This window comes from Drosophila rhopaloa, unplaced genomic scaffold (genome assembly GCF_018152115.1).
Source record: "Drosophila rhopaloa isolate 14029-0021.01 unplaced genomic scaffold, ASM1815211v1 contig_178, whole genome shotgun sequence".
Taxonomy (NCBI): Eukaryota; Metazoa; Arthropoda; class Insecta; order Diptera; family Drosophilidae; genus Drosophila; species Drosophila rhopaloa.
Genome location: NW_025335059.1, coordinates 8,059,096 through 8,086,835, shown reverse-complemented (window position 1 = coordinate 8,086,835; position 27,740 = coordinate 8,059,096). Strand labels below are relative to the sequence as shown.

Here is a 27,740-nt window from a genome sequence, read left to right as displayed (position 1 = left end):
TATATTAAGAATTAATGTTCTATTGCTTCTAAGATCATTTTATCAGTTGGTAAGGAAATCAGAATTATTTCTAAGCTTTAGAAAATAAATTCACAAAATTAAATAACTTATACAGATTAAAGTTAAGGAGAGTTTAATTAAATAGTTTGCGTTTTTTTACCGCTACAACCAAGGAGTGTTTAATTCATATTATGAAATTATGTAAATAAGTTATTTTTCCCACAGGGTATACCAAATTCATTGAATTGTCCTGCCTTGACTTTACCGCTTTCATTCTTGGCTATTTGTTAATACCGCTGTTGCTGTGCGTCTGTTGTTGCTTTTGCCGTTGTCACTGGGTTGACACACAAGCAAAGAGTCGGTGCGAAAAATGTTCGTTAAATCTATTAAAAGATAATTACGTGAAGACAAATGGACGGGCGGCAGGAGCACGGCGGGGCGTCCGGATGGGTATCCTTGTGCCTGGCATGGGCATCCTATCCAGTGGCAGTGCTCCGGTGTCCGTATCGGTGGCCATGTCCGTATAGTTGTCCGGGTCCGGGTTCGGGTTCGGTAGTCACCACCGTACACATCCATACATATGTACGTTATTATTATTCGAGTTCGTTGATACGATAACGCTAATGGATATGGATATTGATTATAGTTTTTATGTCGCTTATGCATCGTTGCTGTTGTGGCTTCTCGCCCGGCTCCCTGTCTCCTTTCTTTTTGCCATCTCGCATTCCCCATCCGACAGACTCCATTTCCCACCTCAATGCTGGGGGTAATGATAATTTTGATTATATTGATGCGTCATTTTATGAGCCGCAATGGTATTGAAATTGAGTGGTCGTCTGTGACAGGAGCGTCTAGTTTATGGCGAGCAGCATAATGGCAGCCGATGCCAATTAACAGCTGCTCAAATGAATCTCTCCGATGGGATCTAATGAAAGAAGCCTTCGTTCAGACCCCATTAAGCAGGGATTAGGAGGAGTCCTCCCTTTGTGGGAATCGTCAGCCACCCCGACCTTTGGATAATATGTGTGTGCTCGAGCACTTAGTAGGTAGTGGGTATTGGGTAGTGGGTCGACGGTAGTAATTGCAGTCGATGGGAACTGCGAAGTTTAGCTATTGCTGGCGAAATGCGGTGTCTTAACGACTTTATCCAACGTCCGATGTTTGTTTGCATTGAGCAAACTGCAGGTTCTTGACACTCCCCCCGAGCTTCTGGGAAATGCTAATTACACGTATCTTTTCAGCAGAACGTGTGCGAATTCGCAATATCCAATTACGAAGCTTACACAAGTGACAAAGATTTGCGGCAATTAAATTAATGAAACTTTGCGGGGCTACGTGTCTTGGATCTTGTACAGATATCTCTTTGAATACATTTGAATGCTATCAGTTGATATCTTTCCGGTTGGTGGAGCTGCGCCTGCGTCACAATCGTGTACAGCACTCCATTGCATTCCAATCCCCATCCATTTTGGGGGTAACCAAAAACCAGCCACACCTGAGCTGCCGGCCAATTCGAGCGTTTAACCAAATAGTTTCGGTTATGTCTGTGCGGCTGGCAATAACGTTTATGGATTGGCCTGGCAAATATTGCCAAGCAATTGCCTCATATTCGCCTTTTCGCATGGCCATAACAGCAATCAAAGCGAAATTGAATAGGCAAATTACCAATCTTCATCTACACGCAACCAGAGCTGACACCTAATGATGACCCAGAGAGCTTTTCGTGAAATGTATATAATAAAATGCGGTTTAAACGCAGTTAAATATGAGATTGACATAAGGGTATCGTCTGACAGTAACCAAACCCCAGAGGAAACTTTTATTTAAATAGTGAAATTGATTCACAGTTGCCTTGACAATTTTATTCAGATTTACAGCCCATTAAAAATACCACTATTTCGTATATACAGTTTATTCAAAGTGTTTTTATACTGTAAATCATATTTTTTCATTTGCCAATTTTACAGGAATTAAGAATGAGAATAAAAAAAATTCCACAACTTTAAATCAATTTGAATTTCTGGCTCAGCATAGTTCAATTTGTATATATAGCTACAAGAAAAACAAATCACGCCAAAATAATCCAAATTTAACGTTTAAATCTTTCATTATTAAGGGTAATACAATTCAATGTGCAGCTCGATTAATGGAATTCTCATTAATTAATAATTAATTGGTTATTATTATGAATTATTTTAATTTGATTGTTTTCATTCTTCATTTAATGAATACATAAGGTTAATTTAAAATTTTCATAAAATGAACAATGAACAAAAACCGCCATGAACAATTTCTAAATCAATTTCAATTGTTTGTTGCACCATTATTACACCTGCTTATTTATGGCCAGTTTTTCAAAATTGTGGAAAAACTAATCGCACACCCACTTACCCACATGCATTCATAAGCACACACATTTACAAATTGTAATTACATAATTCGCTCATTATCAATGACAACAACAATTACAGCAACACGACATTACAAAATCGACATAAAACAAAAAAGCGTAACGAATGCGAGAAGGCGAATAAAAAAATATAAATAAATTAAATGCGCTTCGCTATAATTTATATTAATTAATCGGTTTCATTTTTTCTTCTTTCGCGATTTAGTTGCTGCCATAATGGTGGAAATCACGGCAAAAATCAATGCAACAACAATCGCTGGCATGTAATGCCACGGCAAAAAATGTAATGCAAAAACAAATTTATGCGCTAATAAATAAGCAAACATTTAAATCGTTTTCAATTGCTATCTCTATCTCCCTCTCTCCTCGACTTCTTCTCCCTCTCACTGCCCCAATTTGTGTAATTTATAATTGAATGTAATTTGAAATTTTTGTTTGGCGTTTGCATATAAACTATGATATTTTCCAATTAAACTAAAACAAAAGCCTTGCAAACTCCAAGCTTTCACAAATCAGAGCTAAAAATTAGTTAATGAAACCCAAGACAAAAATTACCTATCAATTACATTCTATGAAGAAAATACACTAGTTGAAGAATTCTATGTTAAATGTTGTAAATTATTTTTACACATATTCCTTAACAATAATTTCAATCAATGTAATTTCAATGTTATTTGAAACCTTTTGTATAACCAGTGCTCGCCAAAGATTTATTTTACTAAAATTCAACAATTTTTCCAATGTTTTTAAATGTTTAAATAAATATATTTTTTAAATTACTTTATTATATTTTCACAAAATTTACTTAGTATTTAAAAAGTTTTTGACCGAAATCGTGTACCCAGTTCTACCCAACTAATTGAAGGGTATCAAGGGAGTGGGTAATCATAATGGAAATTCTTTGCAAATTGAAATTGCAGCCTCTTGAGCTTGAAGTGGCATGCGACATGCCTGGGAGGGGGCGTGGCAAGCGCTCGACCCACTTAGAGGGCGGTGGTGGCAGAACAATAGGGCGGGGGTAAACGGTTAAGAAATCACGTCATAAACGCGCCGAGCACGAATTATTTACCAAGCACGCGAAAGCCTAAAAGAAGGCCCTCCCCAATAAAATAACAATAAACTATGCTCCATAGCCCAGCCGATGGGCGATGGGCGAAGGGCGGTGGGCGGTGGCTTAGTCATAAAAACAAAGCAACAAAAGCAAAGGGAAACGGAACAACAAGCCGCAGTGGCATAAACAATTGTGTTACAAATACGACTACAAATGCATAAAGCAGCGCTTGAGTTGGCCAAAAGGAATCCAGCCGGCAGCAACAACAAAACGGAGCAACAAATGTCGTCTCTTATAGACGATTATTTATTGTTAACGATTTATATTTGTTGTTTGTGCTGATGCCGCTGCTGGAAAAGCTCACATTTCAAAGCTGCTGCCCTCGTACGTGCGAATGTTTGAGTGCCAGCCCCAGATTGCAAGCTCCATTCCCCGTTTTCGTCCTGGCCCAAACGATTGAGCCTGATTGCCGGCTCAAGTGTCGGTCGCGTCACACAGGGCGTGGATTCAAGGATATGAATGGAAAGGGGCATGCTGTGGGTGTGGCCCAGCCTCTTAGAGCTGAGCACTGCGTCCTGCCAACAAGGCAATCATTTTTTAATATTTTGTGGCATCCAAGACCTTAGAGGGTCCTTTACTAAAGCTTAAGCTTTGATACCAAATGTTAGGGTACCAGATCAAGTCAAAATAAAGAGTATTTTTATTGGTGTATCATTTTTTACTGAACGAATTTGTACAGATTATATTTTCTTGTATTATGTGTACACTTTGTTATGTTGTATTTATGTATTTTTTGTTTTTATTCTCTAATGCCTTGTAATGTTTTTAGCTTAACAAGGCAACATGTATTTATTTTTATAGTTATTAATCGAATTTTATTGCTGAATTTTAAAATGTTGTTCCTCTTCAAAACTACAATATTTTAAAATGATTGTATTTGTATTCAGCCACCTTTACATATTTTAAACATGATAAACTCTTGTATTTGCTGTGTTTTAATTTAAGACACGGCACGATTAGAATTTGTGTGGCAAATCATATCCACAAATTAATTTACCTGATTTCCATAAACAAATATATTACAAGGCCGTTAAAGTTTAAAGACATATTATTTTAAATAGGGTCTACTTGGGCTTCCTATACATTTAATATCCAATCGATTATAAAATTAGTTTTAAATTCATTAAGAAATATTATCAAACTTAAATGAGCGAAAATTGTGCTGATCATCTGAGCTGTGGAACGGCCAGTTAAATGACCTTTCTTTGGGAAATGGTGCGTGTGATCAACGGCTGATCTGTTGATTCCGCACAAACCACGGGCATCTCTGGCTGTGATGGCCATCAGCTGCAAGTGCTACAGTTCCAGCTCGCTTTCCCACACGTCGCTGGCGACATTCTTCTTCGTCAAGTGCGCGGCATGTTTGACAGCAATGAGAGCTTAACACGTACGAGCGCTTTTGTTCGATATTCACTGATGGTGCTGTTGGTGTAGTATTGTTGCCGGTATTGTTGGCTTTGTTGGTGTTGCTCATTTGCCACTTTATCTTGGCATTGTGCATGTTATTTACTGTTGCCTCAACCGACTTCCTTCAGCCGTCTCCTTTGTATCCCAACTTGTAGTATCTGCGGACTGTCAAAGTATCTGTATCTGCAGCCCTGTATATCTGTGCGTGCACATTGTTTTGTGTGTGACAAATTTTCGTAGGAAATCATTTGCTATGCTCTGTTAAACGATGGCTTCGTTCTCTCGTAAGCTTGTGTGCCGCCCAATTCATTGAGTCTACTGCCAGAGGGTTTGGTTACCCCGACCAGGGCATCGAAAACGCCCCGAATAAACCAATTTAGGAGGAACAAGACCAAGACGAAGAACAATACCCGACCCACTGACCCACACACAAAGTAGCACAAAGATGTTTTACGAGTGCTGGCTGTTGTTGTAACAATTTGTTCATTACTTTTTATCACTTGCGGAGGGGTGACCTTTGCCCTCAAAGCAAAATTGTTGCCCCTTTTTTTTGCTTGGACAATTTTTTCCCTATTTTTTCCCTGCTGCTCATCCATTGTATTGCTATTGCCATTGCTGTGATTTTTCCCCATTGTTAATTCCTCTGATTGCCAATGCTGTATTTATTGTTTTTGTGTCTGCTGCACCCACTACATGGGTCAGTTGAACGCAAAAAAGAAACATTGCAAAATTGTGTCTGCTCGTGGCCACAAGCAGTTTCCTCCAAACATATAATTATGTACGAATTTTGTGGATAATACCAGAGCCACACATGCACTCAACCCAGCAACCTCAAGCATAGACTTCGCCACGCCCCCCAAAATGCCCGAGGGCTAAATGTATTTTCCCTCATTTTTATGCTGGCCACAAATTGCATTCAATTTATTTTGCTTGTTGCAAATCAAAAATCTCCATAAACGAAAATGTTTTCTCCACAATGTTTGTGGACTGCATAAAAATGTTTAACATCGCATAAAAGTTATTACTTCATTTATTTCAAATGCAAACATTGTTCTCAACCAAATCTGTTTTTGGAAAGTTAAGGGCGGTATGACGGACGTATATTTGTTTATTTCATTTAAATTGAGCTTGTTGCCATAGATCTTTTGGATTTGCGGAGGAAGGTGTTGAGTTTTTGGGATTTATGGCCAGGTAATTTGAAACTTTTGTAACTTTTAAAGGCTTCACCAAATGGACTTTCAATGTTGTGTAATTATAAATGATTAAATAATTATTGGTGCTGTGATAATTAAGTTACGTTCTCGTTTTAAGATACTTTTTGTTTATAGCTGATTTTATAAGCTCAGAACATTTAATAAATGAAAAGTTTGCTTGCAAACATTTCCAATTTACATCTGGTCAACTCGAAACCATTCGCTTTTGGTTTAACCAAAGCCCTTATGCGGCCAAAACCGGAGGTAAACAAAAAATGTGGCAAATGAAATGGAAATTGTGTGCATATTAGGAATATCAAGAGGCAGCTTTTGTTTATAGCCAGGCACTTCAAAGCCATTTGCATTCTGAAATCTCCATTGTAACTTAATCAGCCACTGGATGTGTGGCCTTAGAAAGTGAAAGAGCTTGCTGGGAAAAAGAAACAGAAATCCAAGCTAGGTGAAAGTAATACAAAGTAGTTTTTCGATTGCAAGTCTAAAATCAAAAACAATTTCAAGGGTTCTCAGATCACATCAATTCAAAGCCCAGGCTTGTGTTTTTTTTTATTTTTTAATAAATACTTAAGCATAAGCCGGATATTTCAATATCCTGCCCACTGGCGTTAGCACACACTACCATGCAGGATATGGTTTATATGTGTGTATAGACGAGTGTGCGGACAGGGTAAGAATGGAAAATGCTCTGGCGTATTTGCATAAGAAAAACTAAGTTGAACCAAAATCAATGATTGTACACTACCAACGCCACGCCCCCGAGTTCCTTGGCCCGCCCCCTGATCCCAAAAGTCCTGAAACAGTAGACGAAGGATAAAATCGGATGGAGGCGGGTCGGCGGCGAGATGGGGGTGGTCGCTTTCATATTATTACTTTATGGTTGCCTCCAGTTATGCATACTATAACCATAAATATGCTCCAATGGAGCCAAAGTCAGCTAGCAACAAAATCGGACCGGAGCGGAAAATAACAACAATAGCAGTAGGGATAATATTTTGTGTTTGTATTAATGCAGCCCGCATACATATTTATACTATAACTCAGAACAATAAATAGTAAAAGCTGGATTATGATTAAATCGATTACATGGGGAGCTAACGTTAGCCAAACATTCGTTACGCTCTAAGTGTGTATGCGAGTGTGCCTGCATTACGCCCACAGAAATGCCACGCCCATAGGAAAACTGCTTCATAGGATGCTACCCAGAAAAAATCCGAAAAAAAACGGCGTAGGAAAACGCAATCGAAATAAAGAAGTAAACAAGGAACCCATAAAAATGAGTCTATGACGGGATACATATTCATAAATGCAAACAAATTTGCTTGTGTATGTGTATGTGGGCAGGCGGATACACAGATACAAAATAAATACGCAGCACTCGGTTTTCATAACTGAATTGCATGCCCGATTGAATGACGAATGGAAATTGAATGAATCCCCCAGCCAAATGCAATCGAAGATGGGAATGGAAATGGACACGGATACAGGACATGGACATACAGCCAGAGCCTTCTGCCCTCAGTGACCGTTTTTAAAGCTGATATATTAACTTTATCCCCGCTCAACCTTTTTTGCGTAGCGCGCTATAAATGCGATTTTAAAGCCATCGAATATTCAGATCCGCATGAAGTGAATTTTTGAAGAGCTGGTAAAAGTCTGCTGATGAGCAGACTACTTTTATTGAATGTTCGTTTGAGCACTTATCATGTTCCTGCAAAAGTGCAAAATATCTGCTAAAGAATCTTTTAATTCTCGGTGGTCTATTAAAGTTTATGGCTGCAAAATGGCTATTATTCCGTTTCAGGAAATTAACTAGATAACTATCTTAATTTAAAAAAAACAAATTTGTGCTAATTGAAATGTTTTATTCATAAAAGCTCAAACCAAATGAGCGATACCATAAACATATTTACAGTGTTAAATAAAGTTTATTGAATGGCAAAGTGCTGGGAAATGAAATGGAAAACCAAATTAATTGAAATTAATTAATTGGTTTATTTGACTTGAGGTAAGACCGCTTTTACTGGTGAATTAATGGTAACTTAAAGTGAGCTAATATTTAACTATGGTATATAGATTTTATGAAATTTTACATTTTCCAAAAGACAGCTATTCGTATTTAAAGGAAGAAAGGAAAGGAACATTACTAGAAATGTAGCAACTGTATGGTAATATTCTTTCTTCTGTAGTATAGATTTTATTTTATATTTTTCTGAGAGAGCAATGACAATGAAAAACAAGAGAGAACGCTATAGTCGGGTGCCCCGACTATCAGATACCCGTTACTCAGGTAAAGGGAGTGCGAGGGAGATGGAGATAGAAACTTTGATCACGCATAACTTTTTAACGAATGGTCCGATTTGAAAAATTTCTTCTACATTTCGATAGGTATTGATAAACACAATAAAACTGCATTTTTACTTTTCCGAAATATTTAAATTTTTAAAATCGTATATAAGCGATTGTGGGCGTTAAAGGGGCGTGGTACCTTTTGAAACAAACTTGCGCTGCGTAGGAACTCCTAAAATCTACATGCAAAATGCCAATCTTCTAGCTTTTATAGTTTCCGAGATCTCAGCGTTCATACGGACAGACAGACGGACAGACGGAGAGACGGACAGACGGACAGACGGACAGACAGACGGACAGACGGACATGGCTAGATCGACTCGGCTAGTGATCCTGATCAAGAATATATATACTTTATAGGGTCGGAAACGCTTCCTTCTAGCTGTTACATACTTTTGCACGAATACAATATACCCTTTTACTCTACGAGTAACGGGTATAATCACATACATATTTGTCTCGACATTGCCTTCTGGAATTCCTTATTACTATTTCTTATTTCGGCAATTTATTATTTTCACAACTTCCTGAAATGTGCTTATGATCCAATTATTTACCCAATAAATCCTAATAAATGTATTATCGCCTATTTCTTAGTAAGTTATTTCAATGACACCTTTAGTAACAAAATCTCACATCTACTGTGCCCTATAACTTCCCTCAAATCTTCGCCGGCACTATCTAAATGAATGCAACCTCTACAGGGGCCACAAGACCTCTAATCACTTCCAATGCTCTTCGCAACGTACTCACCGAGACGCAAACAATCCAAACCTGCCCCAAGAGTCGATAAAAACGCGTAGTCACAAACAGAAGGAGAACGTGATGTGGAGTTGGTCAGGTGTTAATTGGAGCGAAGCGTTTCAAGAGCAGCTAAGTTCAATGTTAAGGCACTTAATAGTTGTTAATTGCAGACACTCCCTGGACAGCAGTTAGTTTTTTTTTTTTACTTAGTTGGTTCACTGGTCCATTAATAGAATCTTGGACAAGAAATTTACCAATTAAAAGTCATAATCAACTGACGCGACCATCACGCCAACTAGTTAATTATCATCCTCGCCAGCATCCCAGCAATCATTATATTTTCGTCATCATCATCATCATTGTGGGATGATGATGTTGTCGTTGTCGTTGTCGTTTGGTTGGTAACTTTTCGCACTTGGCCAAACTTCTGCTGAAGGCGAACCGAAACTTTCATTGAACAAGAGACTTCGGAATCGACTCGAGGCGAGTTGAAAAACTTCAATTAGCATTAATCTTGTGACAAAATCAACAGAACAACATCAGCGGAAGCAACAAGATATTTAAATGCAAAAACAGTTTGTCTGCGCGTGTGCACATAAATATTATAAGAATGCCCCATACCATTAAAGCATGAACTAGATTCTTGTCTTAGTGAGCTCAGCACTCCTCGTCCAGCAACCTTTCACTTAATCCAAGCCCACAAAAACCCCTTCAATGGCCTCTGTTCTTTTTCATTTTTCAGGTCCTCTCTGCCCTCTTTGATTTTATGATTTTCCATCATGTCGGCAATATCGTTCGTCTGCATGCATTACCAGATATACCCTAAAAAGGGGCATGGTATAGTACGATTAGTCCTAAACTCAATGTTTGTATAAAATACAAATTATTAAGCACTAAGTTTTCGAACTCGTTTAAAATATTCAAAATTTTATTTTATTCCATGTGCTTTCAAACCGGTTTTTCTGTGCACGTTTTAATAAAAATCTTGAACTAATATAAAGCTGCATCATTCTTAATAACAAAACAAGTAGAACATCATTTATTATTAATTCAACTGCTAAGCAGTAATAAAGAAAACAAAAGGCTGCCAATTTCCCAGTATATTCTGGTACAAAAAGGGGAACTGGTTTGCTTTAGTAGGGTCATGACTTTTGTCGATATATTCATTGTCATTCAATGTCGAAATATATTAGAAAAAATTTATGAATTTTTGGTTATGGATTGCAGCATCTCTGATCACTTTTTTCTTTTGTGAAAAAGAATGTCCGTAGTATTTAAACTAGTACGAAATAGATGGTTAATATTATTGATAAGAGTATTGCAATTTTCGAGCTACGATGAAACGCCTTTTCCATAGTTTTTTGTTGACTTTTATTTTATTTCATTTTATATTATTTTATTCCAGCTTCTTTTTTATGGCTGGTCGTGGCGGAATCAGAGGACCCAAGGCACTTTGCATACCGATATGATCGTCATGTTATCCGCTCTGACCATGGCTTTGGCTTTCGCCGTACTATAGCGATAGCCATGGCTTCAGGGGCTTCCATTTCCCTGCCAACTGGTTGAGCAGTTCTGGCCCTTGTTCTGGCCATTTTCAAATGGATGCAACTGGGCCAACGGCATCAGTCGTGTAATGGCTTAATCGCTTGAATGCATCAATTATGAAGAGCTGAGGGGAGTGCAGTATGTGTGAATGGAAAGTTAATTTCCAGGCAAATCGCTCAAATAGCTGACTAATCAATAGTCTGGTATTACCTAATAAATCGATGTCCAGTATCGTCTTACCGTTCATGCTCGACATGACAATTAAAGTGCTCACTAAACTAACGAATTACTCAAGTGTTAATTGTAGGAAGTTAGCAGTGATGGGATGTATATTTATTTTAAGTACTGTTTACTACCAGTCGTAGGTATGTACCTTTACTCAATCGAAATAATAGCTTGGAATTTTGAGTTCATGGTACATCAAGGCGGAAGTACATTTACAATTCAATCTTGCTTTCGTTTAAATCTTATGTGTAGTTCATGCTAAATAAATGCTAGAAAATAACTTTATTTAAGCATTTTAGGCTTTTTTATTTCAATTTTGATTGTAGAAGTTAGTAGAGGCAAAAATATAAAGTTATTCACTCAATGGTGTAGTAAAAGCAATGGACTTTCTACACCCATTTTCCATTTTTACGCATTTTTGTTCGATTCAGCCCCGAAGGTCGCCCAGCGAATGCTGTCACGTAGAGTGTGGAAAAAGCCGGGAGATTTCGAAACTGGGACTGGGTCGCAATTGGTAACCGCGGCACAGGAACAAGACCCGCGCACACGTCGCATTTCGACGGTGGTTTTTGGGTGCGTAATGCATAACAATGTCCCCAGTTGCGAATCGAATCGAAACCAATTCGAATTTGGATCGAATCGGCATCGACGTCGAACGGATTCACAGCCAGATCGGTGGATAGGCTGGCACGTATACGGAACCCGTTAGTTAGGCCCTGATCGCTGGGCACAATTTCACTGGATCCCCTTCCTCGTCTTCAAGTTGCCATGAGAATCTGGTTAAGGGGGCCCCCGAGCACCACACCCAGGAGTTCCCATATTGGTGGCCAAGCAAACAACTTTTATTTTCACATCTATCTGTTAGATACCACGTACAAGTGGCCCGGCGTACGTGCGTTATGATATTTTAAACAAATATTTAAAACAAATTACCAAAGCACAAAAGTCGCAGGCAAATGTGTGTGAGCTGCCAAGGAGCTAGACAACAGTGGTTTGTGATCTTATGGAAAATAAGGATGCCTTAATAAGCTTATTCTGGTATAAACATTCCAGTTTCTAAACTAGAAATATCCGACTAAATATAAGCTTTATCAAATTTCAAATAGATATAAATGCAATACATCAGCTTATCCATAATTGTTAATTTAAAACAATTTAAATTTATCTTACTGTCTAAAAACCTATAAAAATGACAAATTATAATAAAGATGTTAAGGCAGGTAATATTTTGTTTTATGACTGACATATTAATGGGCTGTATATATTTTAAAGTTAAACCCTGACTCATAAAATAAATAAAAAATAAGTTGTTTTTTAACAGAGTTATACACTTTGAATTATTATCAATGGATCAACACAACTATAAAGTTTAAGTACATTAAAAATTACTTATTTTGTTAAATGTTATGTCAAATAATTTACAAACCACTGTCCTTGGTATTTATTTATTAATGGGAAGTTGGTAGCGACTTGTTGGCTTTTAGTTAGTATCTGCCCTCCTCAATCCCCTCCTCTGCTATATTTTCCCTGTTGTTGGCCAGTTAGTTTGTTTTGGTCAATGTGGCCAAAATGCGCACACAAACGCGCAAGCTTTGGCTTAGAAATTGGGAAGCAATATGAAACTGAGACAACGGTCAATGGTGGTCAGTGCGTATGAAGTGGGATTGGAAAAATGGGAGTAGAGGGGCCACGGTGCTACTGTCGCATGAGTTGTGCAAACAAACCGAAAATCCCCCACAAAGTAAGGCGGGAGTGTAAAACGCTTCACGTTTTGTACGGGCCACGTATCTATGGATCTGCAAGATACAAATACCAAATGCCCGGCGGGCCAGGCCAAGACTTGAAACTGCAACTGGAATTGCGTGTGTGGGGATTGGACTCGGACTCGTACTCGTACTCGGACTCGAACTAGGTCTTGGGACCACGGACGGGATGGAAACGTTTGGCCAGTTTATCAACGTCTGGAAAACTTGTCCCGTTCCCCGAAACATCCCACCACCCATTCACATGCCCCACCAACTGTCAGAGGAGACTATGATTGTCAGATTGGCAACATTTCGTGGGGCTGCTGAAATTATGTCAAACCTGTTTGATTGAAACACTGAAAATTGTCTGCAAATTGTTTTTTACAGCATTGCCCAGTATGGTGCAACCACGGGGGGTGGCGCAGTCGATTGGGGGGAGGGGAAGGGGGTGGTGTGTAGTGTGTGTGGGGGGAGGTGCTGGCTGTCCAACGTAACCAATTCGAGCTGATTGCTCTAATGCTGGCTCATTACAAATGCACAACATCAACATTAACGGCAACAACAAAGGATGTCGGCTTTTCTACGATTTTCGAATTATTTTTGACATAATACAAAAATATGTGGCTCGGGGGGCACTATGGGGAAATGCGGTTTGATTTATACGAAGTGTGCACTGACTTATTTGATTTCTATAATTGGATGAATGCATTTCAGCATTGCGCAATAGAAAACGGAAATATATGATATTATTTGAATTTAAAACACATTGGGGATTGTGCTAAAATCGGGCTTAAATGTTCGGCACTAAAGGAATTCTTGAAAAATCGTTCATTAATAATGTGATGCACGGTGAAATACTATTCCTCCGATTGAACGAAACTTTGTTGAGCCCCAAGCACAATTTAACACAATTTAATTCACGCTAAGCTCTCATCTCTTATACCGAGTCATGAATTAAACAAGTGATATAAATGGATATAAATTAAATATTATATTATTAAATCAGATACTACAGAAGACAAGAAAATACATATTTACTCGAATAGTAAAATAAAACAGTATTCATGCTATTTACGTGGCTCAATTTAAATTTAAATCGCACTTTCTGCTCATTTACATAAAAAGGTTTTTAATAGACAACACTTACTTTATCCCTTAAACGAAGGTTAATTACCGCCAACTGCGATATTTATCCTACTCATATTTCAGTTTAAGGACCACTCACAGAAGTTTAGCATTCAAAGAAATTCCCGATTTTCATACTCGCAATTCATTTTTTTAAATGTTCCATCAAAGAAGATTCAGTTTCAGTTTTATAGCTGCAAGTGCGTCTGTGTATGGATGGACAAAAAGGAATCGAATGGCAAATGCATATACATATGTTTCGGTATATATATTAAATGTATGCAAACTGCATAAATGCTTCCTGAATCGAATGTAATTGTATCTGGTGTCTGCATGCTGCATTCGTATCTGCATCTGCATCGGTATCTGTGTTTGTATCTGAAACTCTGTAACAGTATCGCAATATACATATATCTGTATCCGGCAGTGAGCGATGTTGTCTATCCATCTCGGTGGACTCCCATCCCCCCCCCCGCTCCACGCCCCTCTTGCGGCTTTTTGGTTTAATTGGCTGCGGGAATATTCCATGTGATTACTTAATGAGCCCCAACTTATGTTTACTACGCGAAACATTGGTTCGCTCCGGTCGTTTCGGTGCACAAAAGTTAAAAGGTTAACAGAAGCTGGGCGAGAGAAAAAACAAAAGGGCACAAAATGATTCCACAACCGAACAACAATTGTGGAGGCGTGTGCACGTAGTTTATTATTCAATTATGCATTCATTAAGGTACATAATTAATAATTCAATTAAAGGTAGCAGCGTAGTGCATCAATTTGTGGCAATGTTTCCTTTATTACTCATTTTCACGCACTGTGGTTCGCACTCCGGCGGGTTCCACTCCGTGACTCACTGCGACTGGCGGGCAGAGGTGGGTTAAGCAGTGGGTTAAGGGTTCCGCTCGATCGCGACTCGAGGAAGTGGAAGTTGCCAGCAATCCGAGCCACTGGCTGCGGCATGCGTGATTTCCGATTGAAATCGCACACCGAATCTTACAGTTTATTGCCTGCCAAATGATGCAAATCATTGTTCAAAATCGGTAGTTGGAAAGATGACTTGCCAAAAGTCTGGCAAAAATGTTCCACTCGACGAATCAAGTCTCAATTGCAATAATTCAATTAGTATTGAGATACACAGTCGTCAGTAAGTGCACTTACGGAAGATAAACAATAATTTTCTGGTTTTACTAAAGATTTATAGAGTTTTCAGAATTGATCTATAATGTAAAATTAAATCAAAACAAGTCTAAGAAAAATCAAAGCCTTGTATTTATCTTTAAATGTTTCCGCATTCTTCTAAAACAAATATAATCAGTTTAATAGATTTCCACAAATCATTTATTTAGACACCGACACTTATTTACTGAAATTTAATTTCCCAAAGTATATCCTTGTTGATCTCTCTCTCTTATTATTAGTAAAAATGAATGAGCATTAAATTAGCTAATTCAATTTATTAGAAATAAGAATTAGAAGCAAATATTAACATTTTTAGTGAGAGGTTGTATTAAAAGTAGTCAGGCACCATTTCAAAGAACTTTTTCCTTCTTCACTACAGTTAATTCCACATATTAAAGATGCAGACTTTATCAAATACCTCCTCTCAATTACAACACATATGAGTCTTAACCAACTTAAGCATTGGCTTAAGACCATGACCAAGGTCAAGAGGTGCTCCTGAAAGCCACTAAATAAGAGCGAGCAAATGCCTGGCCTAAGCCAACTCTGGTCGGGGTCTTCATCGTCTCTGGGCCAAACTCTAATTTATGTCTTTATGGCACATTACATGCAAGACAATTCACTTGCTTTATAACCTGTTGGAGTAAGTCTTTTACGGCCCCATCAGCAGGAGATCAAAGCCAGGCCATGGTAATGACCCAGTTGACTGCTCTGGCAAACCTTTTAGCCGGGCAGCGACGATTTCATAGCAACATGCATAATTAAAAAGCCGTTACAGGATGTACACGGCCAGGGTTTATGTTTAAATGGCCATGCCAAAAGTTATGGGGCCCCTCTTAATTGGGCTAAAAACGTTGACAAACAGAAAGGCTAAAAGACTAAAAAAAAAAAAAAACAAGTGCAGAGTTTCGGGCCACGTTCACGTTCAATGCCTTCGTCGAGTAGTAGAGTTGACCTTTCAATCGCCATCGCCAACTGACTAACCGACCAACTGGCCAACCGAAGATTCTGAGAGAACCAGAAAGCCTTGCCCAAACACAGACCGAGTTTCAGCCCAAGCTCAGGCTCAAGGCGGTCAGGTGCATTTATCGCAATTAAACACTTGTTGCTGCCAAAGCCAAAGCTGCCACCGCAAAAACAACGTCTAAAATACATCTAACAAGAAGCGAGGCAAGATTAATACGTGTATTACGGCCGGGCCACGATTCGACTATTCAACGATTCCACAATCAGTCGTCGTAGCAAACATATAGCTATATAGCAATAGCAATAGCAATAGCAAAAGCGATTTGCTTAGAATGCGACAACCGCCGGGCCCCAAATAAAAGCCAAAGTGCTGACCTTGTCAGTGGCTACTACTACTGCTCGTACTAACACCACTGTTGCAATCGATTGCACTGCTGAATCTCGAGTGGTTTTCCTTGTGTTTGATTTTTCAATTTTTGCAGCACAAAGCGAGCACACACACAAAAACACACAGGCGAGGAACGACTTAAATTTACCTGGAAAACGATCGAAATAAAGTTGGTGAATATAGTAGTTTTCATTCTATACGTGGTGAATTCATTTCACATTAAAGTTAGCACATTTCTGCCTAGGTCCACCTTCTAAAGAAATACCTTTTTTTTAAGCCCAACAAAATAAACTAACAAAAGGGTAGCTCTGAAAAGAAAACAACTAGATAAATAGAAAAAAAAATATTCTTTCTTATTGTTTACCACTGATTTGGATAAGCTTTTATCAATGGTTAATCTGTTGGCAACGAACATTCAATTTAAATTAGCGGTTTACCAGACAGAAACCGTTCGTGTTTAAAATTATATATTACAACGCTTGTTAAATTATTAATAAGTGTAATACAATATACATCAGCACAGATAGAATTTCGCTAAATATAATTACACTAATTAAACTGTTTAAATGAATTAGAGCCAGCGTTCTAGATGCTAAGTTTTGACGAACTGATTTGATTTTGGCTTTAGGAATTAGGTTTAACTAAAAACAATGTAATAAAAATAAACACATTTAAAAATTAAATTTTTTTTATGTTACCTAAAATTTAGCTGATCAATCACAAAAATTATTTAATCAAATTGTTTAGATTAATTGTGAATTATTATTTATTCTATAAATATCCAAATGTCACTTGTCTGCAGAATTTGTGGTAAGGTTTAAGTGCATACAATTGAGATACAAATTCTTATACAATGCAAACATAGCACAGCATAGCTTGGCTACTTAACAAATTAAATGAAGATGTTCCCAATTTGATTCACGGTCAGGTGGCCGTTGAGTTATTTATGCATATTTTACACGCTTTGCAAAGGCTAAACGAAGAGCGTCTTTGGGCGCTGCTTTGAATGCTTTGGCTGATTTGGCTGCTAATTCGCAGCAGAAGCAATATTCGCACATTTATCGATTGCAAATCAATTTCGTGCAATTGCACATCTCACGTAGTGCCAGCTGCCCCTCTTGGCCAGGCCAAAACACTGGCTCTGAGTTTGGCTGAGAGCCGATAGCCGAGAGCCGTGTGCAATGCATCGCTGCCGGATTACCCCCCGATTAATGCTGCTTGCATACAAATTGGCGCATTTACGTTCGCCTTCACCTGATCGGCTGGTGGAATACGAGGGCTATATCCACAAGATACAGCTACAGGTACAGATACAGATACAGACACGCGCCTGCACTCGTTAGCCAGAGTCTGGGGCACCGGGCATTTGCTTTCCTTTGCCATTCGCAAGGCAACTCGCCAAATTGCATAAACAACAACAAATTGAAAACTGCGCAAAGTGCGAAATATAAATTACACCGCGATAGAATGCATGCAAATGCAGTTTTCGATTCTCACATGCAAATGCATTGTCGAACGCTTTAAGTTCTCTCGCCTGTCCCGACTGTCGACTGTCTTCCGGCCAATCCTAATCAGTATGACTGGCCCAGTGCCAGTCAAATGGCAAATCCCATCTCAGTTATACCATCCTCTCGGTGGAACAAAAAAAAAGGCGAAAAACGAAGCGAGGTGACAACATAAGCAGACTTTTCGCGGGATTTGTCAAATATTTGCGCTACGCTGCGCTCATTCAAAAAAAAAACGGAGAGACCCAAAAACTGCAGCGTCGAAGCCGAAAAACCCTAGAGCCCCCAAAAACCCCCCTACCCATTTTTTTTTATGTGCGCCTTCACGCCTCTCTCGAAAGGCGGGCAAACTTTTATTATTATTTCATTTTTTGCCCCGCCTCGCAAGTTCAAAAAGTTTAATGCTATTTGACTTTGATTCAATGTTTGCATTGTGCCCGGGCACATCATCGATTATTTTTCACTTGACGCCCCTCGTCAACCCACTGAGCCACCCACCCACGGATCCGAGTTGTTTGTGGTGGACAAATGAAATATGTTTGGCCGAATCAAAAAGCCCTGGCACTGACAATGCCCGGGTACGAGTAGTTTGATAAATTGCGAATTAATTGAATTGCTATGACATGAAGTTTAGCACTATTTTTTCGAGATTTAATTAAAGAGTTGCCAGTGGCTGGGTTTTCCCAGCACAGCTTTAATAGCCGCCCACTGTGAGATAGCATCCTTGAAAGGCATTCATTGTCATTTATCTTAGTTCTTTAACATTTAATTCCAATTTACACAGTAGGCATTTGGTTATAATTTAAAATTGACTGATAATAATATTTATTTTAAGAATTAAGTAAAGACTTTAACAAAAAGTTCATTGTTGTAGCTGCTTACTAATTTATATTTTAAGCTTTCTGTAAAAATGACCAAAGTTGTACATTTATAGGTCACTTAAGTAAATACGGTTTATGTTTCCAACATAATTAATTCATCGTTATTTTATTGCATGCTTTTTATGACAATTTAAATGTTGGCAATAAATATGAATTTTAAAGCCCTTAGGCATTTCACTGGAAGCTCATCAAATTCATTTAAATATTTAATTCTAACAAGTTGAATAAGCTGAATGGAATTTAGTTTTCTTTATATAATATTTAAATTGGGATACATAGTTCTCAATTGGACAAGTAAAAAGATAAGATTCGTGTATCGAAAAAGAATAGTGTTTGCTTTAAAATTCTTTAAACAAACATCACATTTTAAGGTCATCAATTATGTAACAATTTGTGTTTGTCAAATACCTAAAAAGTGATAAAAAAAAGCTCTGTACCATAATATATTCACAGAATTGTACAACGAAATGTCACAGATATTATTCTTTCATTTAAATTAATGACTAACAGTGCTAACAGATAAATTAAATATTCCGCGAAAAAAGATCGAGCCTGATCCAGTAATAAATGTTTTTCCCAATCTAATCAATTATTTTTTTGGGATTGGCCATATGCAAACCCGTTTGAAATACACAAAGACCACGAGGGTAATATAATAATCCAACTGGTGGTTATCGATTCTTTGGCAGCCGTAACACTTAGTGAAATTACAAAACAATGAATTATTTCCCAATTCTCGGTGTTTGTGTATAAAATTTGGGAAATTCAATGAAATTTCACACATTTTTTGTGAATGCCTGTGTGTTAGCTATGTGCTTTTTGTCGGCCCCTCCTGGACCTGCGGAGCGAATCCAACTCGTTTTGGGTATTTTTTAGAAAGCCACTACAGTTGCCGTGTACGTAATGGCATTTGTCATACGATTACCGAGTACTGGAGTACCAGAGCAGATTGGCTATAATCCCATGTAATTCAAGACTCACCGATTTGCTGGCTGCACAGACACAGATCCCACGCCCACAGATTGGATGGCGGAGTGGATTTCGACAAATTGTTGGCTAATTACAGGGCTGGTTAATCTGCCACACGAATCTTCCTCTCTCGCACAGGGATATATCGACGTTGCCAATTTCTGTATTGCTGTATTTCTTTTTTTTTTATTGGTCACTTTCGAAATTTATTTTTTTTTTCAAATGCTTTTACGCGCTTCTCAAAGCGGCACGCAATGTTGCACCAGAGTACCGAAAAGCGGGATTCCAAAATAGTTGCAACAGGTTGAAGAACTGGGAGCACGCCACGATCCGATCCGAATCGATACGAAAACCGAATTGAGTCCCGAGTTGGAAAAAGTGATTTTTTTGAGACGAGACGAGACAAGACGAGCGATACGCGTTCCAGAACCGCGCTGCCAGGCAGACGAAAACAGACTCAGCTCAAACGCGGCTTGCAAAAACCACAACACCTGACGTCGACGGCTCAGCGGCTCAGTGGTTCGGCGGTTTGGCGGTTTCAGCGGCTCGCTGGCTAAGCAGCGGCAGCAGCAGCGGCAGCGACGACTGCGACTGCGACTGCGACGGCAACGGCGACTGCAGCGTTTTGTGGGCGGTAAGCCAAGCTCAGCGGCAGCGCCTAAAAAAAGTCAAATTGAGTGGCGCAGTTTTGACTGCGGATTGAAGTATGTAGCTAACCGCATCTGAGCATCGGTGTTGGCTAGCGCAAATGTTATTATGGTCCAATTTTATGAAACCTCGTAAAGACAGAGAGGTATTAAAAAAGAGGTATACACAGTACCACTCAAAAACTGGTAACTTGGGTTAAACTAACTAATAAATAAATAGCGACTAAAATGCTGGATTTTTATATCATATATTTTAATACGACATCGAAAATATATTATTTAACAAGAGAGAACGCTATAGTCGAGTGCCCCGACTATCAGATACCCGTTACTCAGGTAAAGGGAGTGCGAGGGAGATGGAGATAGAAACTTTGATCACGCATAACTTTTTAACGAATGGTCCGATTTGAAAAATTTCTTCTACATTTCGATAGGTATTGATAAACACAATAAAACTGCATTTTTACTTTTCCGAAATATTTAAATTTTTAAAATCGTATATAAGCGATTGTGGGCGTTAAAGGGGCGTGGCACCTTTTTGAAACAAACTTGCGCTGCGTAGGAACTCCTAGAATCTGCATGCAAAATGCCAATCTTCTAGCTTTTATAGTTTCCGAGATCTCAGCGTTCATACGGACAGACAGACTGACAGACGGACAGACAGACAGACGGACAGACGGACATGGCTATATCGACTCGGCTAGTGACCCTGATCAAGAATATATATACTTTATAGGGTCGGAAACGCTTCCTTCTAGCTGTTACATACTTTTGCACGAATACAATATACCCTTTTACTCTACGAGTAACGGGTATAAAAAGAACTATATTAACAAAAAGACAGTAAACAAAAAAAACAGCTTTTTTAAATGCAATGATTTCAAGAAAATTAATGGAATTATATTATATTTAAAACGGTGGCTACTAAAATATTTTTTGTAGGTTGATACATAATGGAATTTTAAAGTGTTGCATAAATAAATGAAGAATTAATAGATAGATTTTAATGGATTACACATGATTTTTTTTTTAATTAAGTATACGCAGTGTGGGATAACCAATAATATATACATATATTAAATTACCCAAATAATTTCGATTGGTTTTTTTATGCATTGGCATATTTATATATACATACATTTCCATATTTTGTTTTATCTACACAAATTTTAACGTTATCCTAATTTTTTATTTGTGCCATATTAGGGGCAGTGAAAACATATGATTATTTTACTAACCCTAAGTTGTGAAAAATAAAGTAATTATTTGTTTAGCTCTGGGAAACCTACCGAGGTTAATTAGAGACAATATTTGATCCTGGACTGGACCCCGTCTGTATAATTTGATCTGCTTGACAGGGCTGAACCTACACGGACCTTTGGCTGACTCATCCTCCAGTGCAGTCCACATCCGCTCCATCCCAATCGAAATCCCAGACCACTTGATATTCCTGCTCCGTTCGCCCGGAGACGTCGTTCGACGTAGTTCGCTCATAAATTTTGCATTTGCTGTGTGATTTTCCTTTTTAGACGCGACAAGATTTCACTGATTTCGCATATATCCCAGCACATATAATATATTCGCCTGAGCATTCTATACTCTGTTCTGTACTTTTTAGCCGTTTTGTGGTAATCGCAGGTCTGCCATCAATCACGTAATTCCCAGCATGTTTTGCCGCCGATCCCATCTGTATCTTGACGCAGTATCTTCTCACACCAAACAAAGCCAAACGCAGAGTCTATAAACCCGAAAATCTCTCGTATAAATGCTGTACCGAAACAAAAGGCCCATTAATGACAAATGCAAAATAACAAAATAATAAAGCAATATTCGCAAACCAGTCATTGCATATTAATGGTACCCTCATCAAAAGCCACTCAAGTGCACACTTTGACGGTATGATCCGATCTTGTTCAGATCTGTTCAAACACTTGACAATGACATGATTCGGTTTTGATATTTAATTACTTTATTTTGGAAGCACAATGGATTGCAGATTGTTTGATGCCTTAATAAATACAAAATGTAAGGCTAGGTTTTAGTTGTGTAATTTCTTTTTAATGCTATCTAATTAAATTTGCAATCTGTCACTGTCACTTTAACTTGATGGGACATCGAGTTGATGGGACATCAAGTTTAAGTTGTAGGTGTATGGATTACAATTACCAAAAAGTGTTGCACAGTAATCACACTGAAAAAAATATATAATTGAACTTGACCCCTTACATGAGACAATACTTTAAAATAACACTATTCATTTAAAGTGAGAAGTCTGATTTTCACACCAAAACCTACAATGTTTATATGACCCTATACCTTTAAAGTTTATCACAGAAAATAAGTGCGAAATCTGAATTTCGCAACTTGTTTAGAACTTACATATTACTTATTGATTTTTATATTGGCTTAAAAAAGTTTTCATCTCCTTTAACAAAAAAGGAAGCTATTAATCCAATTTTTATGAATTTTTATATTAAAAATGATTGCTTAGTATAATTAAATGATACAAAATTGTTTCCAAGTTAAAATGGATTTTGTCTTGGCCATTCAAAAAGATTGCTATATTTATTCATTTAATAAATTAGTGAGATTGATTGTGTCTTTCAACAAAAGTTTATACATGGTCAAATAGCTTGCATCTCCAAGACGGAATCGTGTCGCAATAATCAAGCTGCAATAAACGGATTTTTAGAACCCCATAAAATAGAGCAGTACAAAAACGAAAGTTAACCTTGGTTAGCCGTCGCTCAAGAATCGTAAATCCATCTGAATGGCTGCACTCCCAAAAATGGTCAGCTCCATCATCGCGATAATAGCGTAAACAAATTGCCAAGTCATTCGGGTTTTTGCCATGCGATATTCTGGCAAATCAACAAGCAAATAACGTTAACCAAACAAAAGTGGAAAAACAACATCCAAAAGAAATCAAAGTCAAAGTCTAGGAGCTGCAAATCCGAAAGGTAATTGCCAGGGCTAATTCGGAATACGGAGTACGGAAAATCGACTCGTCACTGCATAATTATTCGAGTAGACTCGATGATGAGAGGGCTAGTGTCTGGTAATTTGCCGCTTCTGCCGTGATTTACTATTGACTCTGGTGTCGGGCTCCTTGATTTATTTTATGACTCAACGCATCGCAGCGTACGCCGCCGACTCCAGTATGTTCTTATTACATAAAAAGTCCAGCTCTTAGGCGCGATGATTCGAATACCCTTTCAGAATACAATAATAAGTAATAATAATAAGTAAATTCTTACACTAAATTTTTAATAAATTAAATTAACTATTAATTAATATTAAGCAATACACTTAAATTGTATACATATATTGTATATATTTACTATACCTACTTTTGTACTTCGGAATTAAAGTGTTCCGAAGAATATACAATTTTTTAAAAAACTTATCTGTCAACTTAAAAAATTATGAAGTTACTTACCCTCTAATTATAAAGTCAACATTTCTCTGTATATTTAAAATCGTTTGTGAAGAAGTTAATTTTAGAACATTTTGCTTGGAAAAATTCGTTAGGGAATTCCCGCTAGGCTATTATTGTTTATTGGTTGACGACGCTTTTTTCCTACGATGTCGCAATTTTATGCAAAAATAAAATACCCCATCGAGAGTATAAAAATATCAGTCACGGTAGAACGCAAAATTACCAACACATTGGCTTCACAATCACACACTGGAAGACACACATGGACATGGATGAACGGAATCCATTGAAATTCAGAGCGGGTTCAAAGACGGTCGGCCAAGGCAACAAATCGTGCAAACAACATCTCGCCGAATTGCATGGGGCAACATCTTCATTCCGGGGGTTTTGTGGACCTTTTCTGGGAGTCCGGGGGAGTTGGTATAAAGTTGAAGTCGCCAAAGCGATTCAGCTAAATGCATTCGAGTGCTTTATTGATTGGATTTCGTGTGCTTCGCAGAGAGTGAAAACATGTATGAAAATCTATTAATTCTACTCGGGGATAAGCAAATGCATCTCAAGTGGCCCGGATCCGGGAATCGGGAGGGGCAACAGTCAACTGTCCAAGTGGCTGACGTCGACACGGACTTGGCTTTTGGTTGACAGGTGTTGACTGAACTTCCAGCCGGCAGTCAGGCTATTAATGAAAACAGGTACGAGTTGTAAACGATAGCCGAGTTTTCCGACTACCAGATACCCGGTCATTCATTCCTACGGCTAAAAATAACACACCTAATTTGGAATGGAAATTAGATACACTCTTTGCCGTTTAACAATAATTGGGTTTAAAATGAAAATTCGAGGCACTACTGACGTCACTTCGTTTGCATTGCAGACAATGATTTGGCAATCAGCATTTAAATTTGATGTAATGAATAGCTCTTATTATCTATAAACTTAAAAACAAGGATAAGTTTAAATAAATTTATTTGTAATTTAAATCGAACTAAAAGACGAAAAAAATTAATTTGATTAATTTTTCTAAGTGATTAGGTTTCCTAAATCCTGTATAATATACCCCTGATTCCTATAGAAATGCTATCTATTTGATGTAAGGGTTGAGAGAGTGCAATTTAGAATTTTCCTATAGCAGACCTCAAACTTAGCGTGTACTTGACTTCCGACTTGGAGTATTACTTATTTGTATGTTTACCGAATCTAATAATGTTTGACTTCCATCAATTGACTATAAAGTGAGAAAAAAGCGCTGGCAATTAGCTGGGGATCCAAATACCCATCTATTTTATGGGGAAGATGCGAAAAAGGTTTTCCGGCGACAATTTCGAAGTGCCAGCAAGTAAGGAGGCTTCAACTGCCCGGTAGTAAAAGCCAAGTTAACGCATCAAAGTGGCTTTCAAATATTAATTACGCGCTGACTGGCCTAAAGGTCAGCTCCAAATACTTAGCCAAGGCAAAATTTAAGATGGGACGCAATCGTGTGGGACTAACTTTATGAATATATTATAAAACAAGAAAGGAAAGCTAACTTCGGGCAGAGCCGAAGTTGAAATACCCTTGCAGAATATTCTGTACATTATATTCTCCAACATTATTTATATGATGCATTCTTAACACTCATAAAAATCCCAACTTCCTAACTTTAAAAACACCAAAGTTATGGCATTTCCGATCAATCAGTTATATGGCGGCTATAGGATATAGTCGGCCGATCCTTATGAAATTTGGTAGGTCGGATTAAGTGGCCAAATATAAAACTCATAGAAAATCCGAACTTCCTAACTTTACAAACACCAAAGTTATGGAATTTCCGATCAATCAGTTATATGGCAGCTATAAGATATAGTCGGCCGATCCCGGCCGTTCCGACTTATATACTGCGTGCAAAGGAAAGAAGGGTGTGTGCAAAGTTTGAATTCGATATCTTTAAAACTGAGAGACTAGTTCGCGTAGAAACAGACAGACGGACAGACAGACGGACAGACAGACGGACAGACAGACGGACAGACGGACATGGCTATATCAACTCAGGAGGTGATCCTGATCAAGAATATATATACTTTATAGGGTCGGAGATGTCTCCTTCACTGCGTTGCACACTTTTGACCAAAATTATAATACCCTCTGCAAGGGTATAATGAAGGGCTTACAGGGTCTAATGCATTTTGTGGCATTTGTTTTTCAAAGTCAAATTTGACCGGCAATACATTTAATATAGAGAATAAATATTGTAAAGTGCTCAGGCTATGAGGTAGTCAATTAACGAGGCAGAAATTGATTGATTATCCTCTAATCTATAAGCGTTGGAATAATTATATCATAATTATTGGCCAATGCACGAGAATCTAATTTGTTGGAAAGGCCAAAAACTAGGAGATGTCACAGAATTTTCAGCACTTTTCTGTTGGCAGCCAAACGATGACGAGAGTACTGGTCATTTGTCTGCTGATTTTATTATTTGAGCATTATCAAAGTGTAATAACTTGTTTTTATTTCTGTTAAACATCTTTCGTAATTTATTATATATTTAAGGCTGCTGTTACTTTTAAACTAACCAATGCAGTGTGTGAATCCTACAACAAATCCTGGGTGGAGTTCGGTATATGTCGACTGCGAGCAGTGGATCGGAATAAAGTCTGCCTTAATATCGATGTTAACTTGCTTCATCCGGTACACGATGTTATAGTGAAGGCCCAATTGCTTAAAAAAGCTAATGGATATAAGCCTTGGCTCTATAGCGTCAATTTCGATGGCTGCCAGTTTATAAGGCGGAGAAATAATGCTTTAATTCGGCTTGTTTGGGAACTTTTTAAAGAGTACTCGACAATCAATCACTCCTGTCCATATGTGGTAAGTCTGAAAAAATAAATCTAAACAATAATTAATCCAATCCTACTTTCGTTAGGGTCTACAACAAGTCAAGAACTTTTATCTACGATCAGAGAAGCTGCCTACACCCATACCCACTGGGGATTATCTGTTGATGATCGACTGGATATTTAATAAAAAGCCGCAAGCTGCAACAAATGTATATTTTACTTTTGTGGAGGATCTTAAAAATAGTTGAAAATGTGCTCTTTTGTAATCCGGAAACTACATTCTTGTTTTTTTTAAAGATTTTGAGCTATTTAAAATAATCAATAAAGCATGAAAATAATAAATAAAATATTACATTTTTTTCAATTTACTTTAAGTCCAACATTTTTGCATTATTTTTCAATTTATTTTGACTAAAGAATGTAGGGAAACGCAGACAATAAACAATGTACTTTGTGGTACGTAAAATATTGTTCCATTCCATCAGCCATTTGAACGAAAAATGCTTATCTGAGGAATACAAATGCGATTATTAAATCTTTATTTCTGAGACCACCAACAGAATTTCCGCAGCCAGCGCAATATCGTAATCGTAATTTAAAACAAACAAAACCAAAATAATTACCAATTAAGCTTATTTTAAATTCACATTCCGTTTCGCACAACACAAAAACAGCCTTGCCGGGGTGGCAGCCACAAAAATCCGACAACTTGAATAAGCATTTAAAAAGTTTAGTGTTTTGCAATACATAAAGTTTATTCGGCTCTTAGGTGTTTCAGGTTCGTAGTTACATTCCGAAATGATAAAGAAATAATATAAAATTGGTACTTAAAGAAACAAAATTTTAAATTTAATTTCTGCAATTAAAATTTTATCCGATTAATGATTTAAAAATCAATCTCTCCTTTTCAGTTTTAGACAAAAGCTACGATTAGTCGCACATAAAATAACTAAATTAATTTTGAATTCTGTTTTACAAATACATAAGGAACAGCTTTCAATAATTATACAAAATTGATACTTAACCTATTATTAATATCCATTTGTCTTTCTTTAATATAAGGTTTTTTCGAAATGAATATATT

The 27,740-nt window shown here is 37.7% G+C and overlaps 2 protein-coding genes across 2 annotated transcripts in view; one reads left to right on the top strand and one right to left on the bottom strand.

Moving 5' to 3' along the window:
• The window catches only part of LOC108050297 (fatty acyl-CoA reductase wat), a 30,736-nt gene extending 10,516 nt beyond the window's left edge, over positions 1 to 20,220 (bottom strand). The window contains exon 1 of the mRNA XM_044458910.1: positions 19,767 to 20,220. The gene's annotated coding sequence lies outside the window, so the exon portion shown is untranslated. The remainder of the gene's footprint in view (positions 1 to 19,766) is intronic.
• Positions 447 to 26,904, top strand: LOC123037578. The gene is made up of 3 exons (XM_044458992.1): positions 447 to 521; positions 26,370 to 26,687; positions 26,743 to 26,904. The coding sequence occupies exons 1-3, from the start codon at positions 447 to 449 to the stop codon at positions 26,902 to 26,904; spliced, it is 555 nt and encodes a 184-aa protein (XP_044314927.1).
• The last annotated feature ends 836 nt before the right edge of the window (positions 26,905 to 27,740 follow it).

What these genes read in the sequence shown, in the direction of transcription:
- LOC123037578 (XM_044458992.1), top strand. Translation starts at nt 447, where the DNA reads ATGGGTATCCTTGTGCCTGGCATGGGCATCCTATCCAGTGGCAGTGCT. An exon ending in CCGTATCGGTGGCCATGTCC is followed by an intron (nt 522 to 26,369) that starts GTATAGTTGTCC and finishes TATATATTTAAG; the next exon opens with GCTGCTGTTACTTTTAAACT. An exon ending in ATCACTCCTGTCCATATGTG is followed by an intron (nt 26,688 to 26,742) that starts GTAAGTCTGAAA and finishes TACTTTCGTTAG; the next exon opens with GGTCTACAACAAGTCAAGAA.